This window comes from Alosa pseudoharengus, unplaced genomic scaffold (genome assembly GCF_046254945.1).
Source record: "Alosa pseudoharengus isolate Yale_2024_CS ecotype anadromous, Long Island Sound unplaced genomic scaffold, YU_APseudo_1.1 YU_APseudo_1.1_scf_15, whole genome shotgun sequence".
NCBI classification, from domain to species: domain Eukaryota; kingdom Metazoa; phylum Chordata; class Actinopteri; order Clupeiformes; family Clupeidae; genus Alosa; species Alosa pseudoharengus.
In genome coordinates, this window is record NW_027468620.1 from 39,214,831 (window position 1) to 39,224,830 (window position 10,000).

At 44.6% G+C, this 10,000-nt stretch overlaps 1 protein-coding gene across 1 annotated transcript in view; it reads right to left on the reverse strand.

The window, feature by feature from the left end:
* The window catches only part of LOC143124689 (vinculin-like), a 114,483-nt gene that overhangs the window by 33,427 nt on the left and 71,056 nt on the right, over positions 1–10,000 (reverse strand). Inside the window, exons 10-12 of the mRNA XM_076286399.1 lie at positions 9,097–9,272; positions 4,844–5,034; positions 1,894–2,093 (exon numbers count right to left, since the gene is read on the reverse strand). Of these exons, the coding sequence (XP_076142514.1) occupies positions 1,894–2,093; positions 4,844–5,034; positions 9,097–9,272 (567 nt within the window). The remainder of the gene's footprint in view (positions 1–1,893; positions 2,094–4,843; positions 5,035–9,096; positions 9,273–10,000) is intronic.

Here is a 10,000-nt window from a genome sequence, read left to right on the forward strand (position 1 = left end):
AAAGAGACGTGCAAGACAAGAATAAATGTTGCGCTGGGATAATAATCCACTTTCCGCCAGGTGCCGGTTTGTAAAGATTAAATGTTGCGCTGGGATAATAATCCACTTTCCGCCAGGTGCCGGTTTGTAAAGATTAAATGTTGCGCTGGGATAATAATCCACTTTCCGCCAGGTGCCGGTTTGTGAAGATTAAATGTTGCGCTGGGATAATAATCCACTTTCCGCCAGGTGCCGGTTTGTGAAGATTAAATGTTGCGCTGGGATAATAATCAACTTTCCGCCAGGTGCCGGTTTGTGAAGATAGGGCCCAGTTTCTCAAATCACCTACTTGCACACTTCAAATAGGCGAGACACTACAGGTGAATAGGGTAAACATTTTAACTAGCAGATATCACTATGAAACATTCCAGGACGACTACTTAAATTAATATGATAAAAAGAAAAATATTACAAGTTTTCTGTAATTTAATGTTTAAATATGCAAATAATGCATTTTTTCTAATTTAATATGCACTAATTTGCATACATTTTAAAAAGAAACTAAATCTGCACTTTGGATAAAGCCAGGTTCCTTTTATCATTATGTTAACATATAATATTGGAGAGTTACTGAGGGATTTATAGTAGATTATATATCTACTTTTGTTGTCCTATAAATTAGAATATACTGTCAATAGCCTTAAAAATGTTTGCCCTGTTTTAGGAATAAAATGTCATATAAATCAAGCTAGCAATAATATATCAACAAACCCCTCTGTAAAAGTCTTGTAAATATAGTTGGGTATGAGGTAAAATAGCCCCACATCATCACATACCCTTCACCATAGCTAGGGATTGGCATGGTGTGATTTCAGTTAGCCTAATAGCTGGTTTGATTTGCATTGATAGATGATCTTATGGAAAGTACCCCATGCCAATCTCTAGGTATGGTGAAGGGTATGTGATTATGTAGGGTTATTATTCCAAAATTCCATAATTCCAAAGGCCAAGGGAACTTTATCAGGATGCATAGTATCCTGGATCCATGAAATAACTGGCCTTTTAAAAAAAACTGCCTGCCTTTAACATAGGGGTGTGCTTACATATGCCCCCTGCATTTTAAGTAAAAACATTTATTTATTTACGATACATTATTCACTCACAAAGAAAATTGGTGTCCTTAAAGTTTGAAGTTTTCCTCATTTTTTAAATCAAAGCATTCCGTTCAATTTCCAAAAGATGATTTTTTATTCCTCTTTTTAGTCAACTTTAGCATGGGGGTATTCACAAATGCTTAGCGCTATATGTAAGTGCTTCTGAAGTGGAGATTTCGTTCTCAGAGTGTGAGAGGGAACTCATTTTGAGAAAACAGCCTTGAAACAGCCAATAAGATTCCATTCTCAGCCTAGACTCGCCTTTGAACTTTCGTGATTGGTCAATATATTGATTGCATCGTCATGCGTTTTGCAACTGTACGGTGCACGGAAACTTTGTACTTGTAGAAATATTTTGTGCATGTGCAAAAAAAAATTTCTTCGAGGATATGATTTGCACATGAGTAGAACCGTTTTGTAGTTGTACAATTAATTTGTCTGTGTGCAAAAAAAGGCCTACCTGCAGAAATATTTTGTGAAAAACATTTGTCCACTGGGATTTAGTTTGAACGTGTGTCGAACAGCTTTACGCATACAATTAGGCAGAAATTGGGAGAAGTGCGACATCTATCGTGTGCAAACTGGAGCTACAAAGCTACAAAACTTTTTTACAGACACAAATTTTGGCCTCCAGTACCATACCCTGAGGGACTCCAGTAGTTGTGCAGCAACAGGGTGTGTGTGTGTGTGTACCACACCTTGAGGGACTCCAGTAGTTGTGCAGCAACAGGGTGTGTGTGTGTGTGTGTGTGTACCACACCTTGAGGGACTCCAGTAGTTGTGCAGCAACAGCGCGGGCCTGTGGAGTGTCGGCCTCCCCGCGGGCGGCCTGGTCAGCCAGCGTCATCATCAGCTGCTCGACGCGGTCACAGCGGCCCAGCAGGTCCTGCCGGTACGGAGCGGGCAACGAGTTGCCAAGACGACGGCCCTCTGCTACCAGACCCCGGATTGCTGCCTGACCTGTGGTGGGGGGTGGAGAGGGAGGGAGGGAAAGAGAGAGAGAGAGTGAGAGAGAGGGAGGGAGAGAAAGAGAGAGGGAGAGAGAAAGGGAGAGGGAGAGAGAGAGTAAGAGAGAGAGAGGGAGAGAGAGGGAGGGAGATGCAGAGAGAGAGAGAGAGAGGGAGAGAGAAAGGGAGAGGGAGAGAGAGAGAGAGAATAAGAGAGAGGGAGAGAGAAAGGGAGAGGGAGAGAGAGAGTAAGAGAGAGAGAGAGGGAGAGAGAGGGAGGGAGATGCAGAGAGAGAGAGAGAGAGGGAGAGAGAAAGGGAGAGGGAGAGAGAGAGGAAGAGAGAGAGAGAGAGGGAGAGAAAGAAAGAGGGAGAGAGAGGGGGGTATATCATGTGTACGGTGGAGACTGTAGAAAATGGCCCGATGTGATGACATGACCCACTTTGAGTGTGCTGAACTACTGAAGAGAAGAGCAGGTGTGGGCCTGGTTAGTGCTTGGATAGGAGACCTCCTTGCAAAACTAAGTTGCTGATGGAAGTGATGTTGATATGTGGCCAGTAGGTGGCACTCTTCCCTCTGACCAAAAATCAATCCCAATGCCCCAGTGCAGTGACAGGGACTCTATACTAAAGGAAATGCCGTCCTTTGGATAAGACGTTAAACCAGGAGAACCAGGGCTCTCCAACCTTGCGTCCTCCGAGAGCTTCTTTGACCAAATGGACCTGGCCGAGAGCTTTAATGTTAGCAGTATCATGCCATGTATTCACATAGCTGATCTCCACCCAAAACCTGCCATGTATTCACATAGCTGATCTCCAACCAAAACCTCCCATGTATTCACATAGCTGATCTCCACCCAAAACCTGCCATGTATTCACATAGCTGATCTCCACCCATGTATGCTTTTTAAAAGTTCCTTGAAACTCATTTACCTTCTCTCTTTATAGACTGTGAATTTGATTTCATAGGAATTTTAGCATGTTTCCCAAGTCACTGGTTCATCAGATTTATGAACATCTTCCTCAAACCTTTTGGAGAGCTACTGTACTTAGACACAGGTGGAGAGCTACTTAGACACAGATGCAGGCAGCTCACTGCGCCGGGATTAGTGTGTGCTTCACCTCACTGTGTGTTCACTGTGTGCTGAGTGTGTTTCACTAATTCACGGATTGGGATAAATGCAGAGACCAAATTTATCGGGGGATCAAAAGAGTATACAGTATATACTTATACTGGTGTCCTGGCTCATTCAATCTGCATTCTAATCTCTAATCTAATCACCCCCCTGTGCAATCTATATTCTAATCTCTAATCTAATCACCCCCCTGTGTAATCTATATTCTAATCTCTAATCTAATCACCCCCCTGTGTAATCTGCATCCTAATCTCTAATCTAATCACCCCCCTGTGTAATCTGCATTCTGATCTCTAATCGAATCACCCCCCTGTCTAATCTGCATTCTAATCTCTAATCTAATCACTCCCCTGTGTAATCTGTAAGGGTGTCACGATTTCGATTTTATTTCGAAATCGATCGAAATGACATCTCAATCTCGAACTTCGAACTTAAAAGTAGAATCGACGATGCAGCCACACCCCCAATGTCACGTCCAGCATGTATGCCAAGAAGCACAAACACATGCACCTGCTGAACTGCAGCGTCACTCCTCTAATTTTAGGCTACAGCCAGTTAAAATATAGGCCTACACATCAACTTGCTACTTTGAAATCACCGGTGTGGAAGTATTCGTTCATTCACGTCAATTAAAATTAACTTAGCCTACTCAACTTAGCAAGTGAAAAGATTATCTAATTACAGTCCAAAGTTACTTTAAGGCTTAAAATGCACATTGATAAGTACATATTCCATGAACACTAACCTTGGGTCTCCTTGGAGTGTGCTGAAACAATCAAATTAACATTCTGTGTTGTTTCATTTCATATGTTCACGTCTCTGTTTTAGCCTAATGTTAGTTCTGTTTACATTACAACCTCGCGGTTGGAACGGATTCAAAATAAAAAGCGGTTTCAAAATAAAAGCCCCCGAAACAGAAAAGGAAAAGGCCAAAAAGAGTAAATAACATATAAGGAGCATTAATAGTAATATTTTAAAAAGATCGAAAATCGAATCGAATCGTGACTTTAAAATCGAAAATTACATCGAATCAAGGATTTAGAGAATCGTGACACCCCTACTAATCTGCATTCTAATATCTAATCTAATCACCCCCCTGTGTAATTGGCTCATTCGTTCCCTCACTGTCCACCTCAAACTGGTGTATGGTGGCCTCCTGGCATGTAATGTCTGCCCTGCATCACCCAGGTGGGTGCTACACATTGGTGGGGGTTAGTGAGGTCACCCAGGTGAGTGCTACACATTGGTGGTGCTTAGTGAGATTCCTCCTTCACTGTAAAGGCCTTTAAAAAGCGCTGTATACTGTAAATGCACTGTGTTGTTGTTTAATGGCAAATAGATTAAGATGTGTGTGTGTGTGTGTGCGTGCGCGTGAGTGTGTGTGTGTGTGTGTGTGTGTGTGTGTGTGTGTGTGTGCGTGAGTGTGTTTGTGTGTGTGTGTGTGTGTACACGTGAGTGTGTGTGAGTGTGTGTGTGTGTGTGTGTGTGTGTGTGTGTGAGTGTGAGTGCGTGTGTGTGTGTGTATGTGTGTGTGCGTGCGCGTGAGTGTGTGTGTATGTGTGTGTGTGTGTGTATGTGTGTGTGTGTGTGTATGTGTGTGTGCCTGCGTGCGTGTGTGCGCTCCTTACCCACTCCACCGTCATCAGCGCTGGGGTTGTTGATCCAGCGTATGGCCTGGTCCATCTTGCCCTCCAGCGTGAGCGCGGCTTTGGACGGCCTCATGTTGGCGATGGCGCGGTTGACCTTCACCTGCAGGGTCTGCAGAGCCTCCCCGATCTGCTTGGCCAGCGCTCGCGCCTCTGGGCTGTTCCCCTTCCCCCTGCGGGACCGAGCAGAACGGAGGGAGGGAGGGAGAGAGAGGAAGAGAGAGAGATGGAGAAACAAAGAAGGAGACAGAGATGTATATGAACAAGAGAGAAACCAAAAGAAAGAAGTGAACACACACAGATTATAAGTGAACACACATTATAAGTGAACAGACACAGATTATAAGTGAACACACACAGATTATAAGTGAACACACACAGATTATAAGTGAACACACACAGATTATGATCCTAAAGTGAACACACACAGATTATAAGTGAACACACACAGATTATAAGTGAACAGACACAGATTATAAGTGAACACACACAGATTATGATCCTAAAGTGAACACACACAGATTATAAGTGAACAGACACAGATTATAAGTGAACACACACAGATTATAAGTGAACAGACACAGATTATAAGTGAACACACACAGATTATAAGTGAACAGACACAGATTATAAATGAACACACACAGATTATAAATGAACACACACAGATTATAAGTGAACACACACAGATTATGATCCTAAAGTGAACACACACAGATTATAAGTGAACAGACACAGATTATGATCCTAAAGTGAACACACACAGATTATGATCCTAAAGTGAACACACACAGATTATAAGTGAACACACACAGATTATGATCCTAAAGTGAACACACACAGATTATAAGTGAACAGACACAGATTATGATCCTAAAGTGAACACACACAGATTATGATCCTAAAGTGAACACACACAGATTATAAGTGAACAGACACAGATTATGATCCTAAAGTGAACACACATAGATTATGATCCTAAAGTGAACACACACAGATTATGATCCTAAAGTGTGTGACAACATTATCACACACACACACCCTAAGGTAATGGTAGTCACGACAACTCAATCTGCACAATCTTACACCAAACTCAAAAACTCACAACCTCTGACACGGTATCCAGAAGCATTCTAGCAAGTTCTTAAGGTGCACAGCACTGTTCCTGATGTTCTTAAGGTACACAGCACTGTTCTAGCAAGTTCTTAAGGTGTACAGCGCTGTTCATGATGCTCTTAAGATGCACAGCACTGTTCATGATGCTCTTAAGATGCACAACACTGTTCCTGATGGCTACCATTACACTTACAGCCCCTTAAGAGAATTCGACTCAAACCCACCACCAGGGGCAGCAGCGCAAAGCGACTCATAGCCCAGCATAGTAAGCCTAGTTTTACCCAAACCCACCACCAGGGGCAGCAGCGTAACACAGTTTATCTGTATATATTGCCATAGAACCCAAACCCACCACCAGGGGGAGCAGTATATCAGCACAGTTTAGCTGTATATATTGCCATAGAACCCAAACCCACCACCAGGGGGAGTAGGAGATGACGAGCATGGGAGAGTTAAGTTTCCCAAAAGCACATAGTGTATCTTGAAGCGCTCATGATTATACTCTACAACAGAGCCCTGACCCACCACCAGGGGGAGACGCAGAGCAGTTGATTTGTACTTAGTGTCTCCACCACCAGAGGGAGACACAAAGCAGTTAATTTGTACTTAGTGTCTCCACCTGAGGCAGGATGGAGGCCGGGTGCCCCACTTTAAACACCTGAGACACAGCACCCACACTGGGAGGGACAGCCACCTGACGCTGCAGCTGCGGCCTGTGCAGAGAGGAACTAGCTGTTAGCATTGCTATCACAGCTAACCCTGGAACCCAGTATCCTAAGAGCCTGCTGAGAGAGGAACCAGCTATTAGCATTGCTATCACAGCTAACCCTGGGACCCAGTATCCTAACAGCCTGCTGAGAGAGGAACCAGCCATTAGCATTGCTATCACAGCTAACCCTGGGACCCAGTATCCTAACAGCCTGCTGAGAGAGGAACCAGCTATTAGCATTGCTATCACAGCTAACCCTGGGACCCAGTAGCCCAACAGCCTGCAGAGAGGGGAACTAGCTGTTAGCATTGTGACCCCTGCTAACCTGGGACCCAACCTGCTGAGAGGGGAACTAGCCATTAGCATCAGGGCTTAATGTTAACTTTTAAAAGTGGTTAAAAGTGGTTGCCAGCTTGGCAACCATGAATGAGGATGTTGTTGCTAAACCAAATATGGATGGCACTTGTAACAATTTGGTATCCAAGGGCAACCTGCTTACCATTGCTATACTTGCTAACCCTGTGAGCCAGTGACCCAGCAGCCTGCAGAGAGAAGAACTACCTGTTAGCATTGCGACCCCAGCTAACCCTGGGACCTAGTGGCCCAACGACCTGCTGAGAGAGGAACCAGCTATTACCATTGCTATCACAGTTAACCCTGGGACCCAGTATCCTAACAGCCTGCAGAGAGCAGAACTGTCCCTTAGCATTGCTATCCTTGCTAACCCTGGGAGCCAGTAGCCCAACAGCCTGCAGAGAGAGGAACTATCCATTAGCATTGCTATCCCAGCTAAACCTTGAACCCAATGGCCCAACAGCCTGCAGACTAGCCATTAGCATTGCTATCACAGCAACCCTGGAGTGAGTGCAGACTAGCCATTAGCCGTTGCTATCACAGCCCTGGGAGTGAGTATGCCTAAAGCTGCGGCCTACAGAGACTGAAATTAGCCGTTGGTATGGCAACCACTGCTAACCCCAGAACCCACTGGTCCAGCATTCTGCAGACAGAAATTAACTGTTTACATTGCTACCACCACTAACCCAGGGAGTGTGTGGTGTGTGTAACGGTAGTCCATAGGTCTATGCACGATAGAGGCCTTCAGTTTCCCAGTGTGTAGTGTGGGCGCTAGACTCCTTCAGTTCTCCAGTGTGTAGTGTGGGTGATATCTCATGAATCATCATCAATTTACATGAGTTCTGTCATTTGTGGCATCATACATGAACAACACATCAACTAAAGCATTAAGTATGGTGGGCACATCATTATGAATTATGATTTATTAGGAATGATCATGATAATTTCTTTTTCTGCCAAAAATATGGTCATCGCTACAGGGATGTTAAAAATTCAGCAGGGATGTTAAAAATGTTTTCAATGTATACATTGAGTTTTTTTCAACTTAAATGTTGCAGTTGTTACAAACACGGTCTTATAGATTCAGTAAGGTACCGAAATCAAGTACCGTCAAACACGCTATTCCTGTAGAAAACCAATTACATGCCCACAGGTAAGTCTGCTTTAACAATAGGATGATAGGGGAAAACATCATTACAGCTAAGAATTCATCTTTAGAATTCATTACTTTATTGATCCCCAGGGGGAAATTCTGGTCTTTGCTGGTGTCCCAAGGGGAAAGTTTTTTTTTTTTTTAGATAGATAGATACTTTATTGAATGAGTACTGAATATGATATTATAATATATTAGCCTATAATTAAGCAGAATTTAGGCCTGGCTGCGTTTTGTGTGTGTGTGTGTGTGTGTGTGTGCGTATGTGTGTGTGTGTGTGTGTGTGTATGTGTATGAACGTATGTGTGTGCGTATGTGTGTGTGTGTGTGTGTGTGTGTATGTATGAACGTATGTGTGTGTGTGCGTATGTGTGTGTGTGTTTGTATGTGTATGAACGTGTGTGTGTGTGTGTGTGTGTGTGTGTGTGTGTGTATGTATGTTTGTGCATGAGTATGTGTGTGTGTGTGTGTGTGTGTGTGAGTGTGTTTTGTGCATGAGTATGTGTGTGTGTGCCTGTGTGTGTGTGTGTGTGTGTGAGAGAGTGTGTATGTGTGAGAGTGTGTTTGTGCATGAGTGTGTGTGTGAGTGTGTTTGTGCATGAGTGTGTGTGTGTGTGTGTGTGTGTGTGTGTGAGTGTGTTTTGTGCATGAGTGTGTGTGATATCATACTATTTGCGCAGCTTCACCAGTTTGGCGGTGAGGCTGGCGATCTGGCCGATGGAGCGCAGGATGTGTGTGTGTGTGTGTGTGTGTGTGTGCATGAGTGTGTGTGATATCATACTGTTTGCGCAGCTCCACCAGTTTGGCGGTGAGGCCGGCGATCTGGCCGATGGAGCGCAGGATGTGTGTGTGTGTGTGTGTGTGTGTGTGTGTGTGTGTGCATGAGTGTGTGTGATATCATACTGTTTGCGCAGCTCCACCAGTTTGGCGGTGAGGCCGGCGATCTGGCCGATGGAGCGCATGATGTCATCACGCTCGCGCGGGTCCTCACACATGTCTGCAACACGCTGGGCCTCGGCCAGCAGCGCCCGAATGTTCTCCTCACCCTCTGGACCTCCGTTAGGGTCCGCCAGCCAGCTCTGCACCACACACACACACACACACACACACACAGGAAGTGAGCTTTACACTACAGGAAGCACACCACACACACACAGGAAGCACACCACACACACAGGAAGTGAGCTGTACACCACAGGAAGCACACCACACACACACAGGAAGTGAGCTTTACACCACAGGAAGCATAGCATACACAATAAGGAAGTAAAGTTTACGTACAAAGTTCCTATTAAACAACAGGGACCTCAGTGGTATCCACAACTACAGCATATGCAGCCCTGTCCTGATTAAATAAGCCTGTAGGGGGCAATAGCTACAACACATGCAGCCTTGTCCTGATTAAACAAGCCTGTAGGGGGCGACACAGCACAATAAGCCTGTAGGGGGCGATAGCTACAGCACATGCAGCCCTGTCCTGATTAAATAAGCCTTTAGGGGGCGACACAGCACATGCAGCCCTGTCCTGATTAAATAAGCCTGTAGGGGGCGATAGCTACAGCACATGCAGCCCTGTCCTGATTAAATAAGCCTGTAGGGCTTATTTTTGAGTTGGCCTCTAACCAGGGTGCAACATTCAAAGAGTTAGGCTACGTTGTTAATATTCACAATTTCAGGTTTGGCATTGGTCAGCTAAAAGTAGCCTAGTAGGCCTACTAATTTTGCCACCTATGCAAATGTACCTTTTGTTTAGTTTTATTTTACCGTTGTCTGACCGTTGACCAGCTTGTTAACCAGCGTGTGCCTA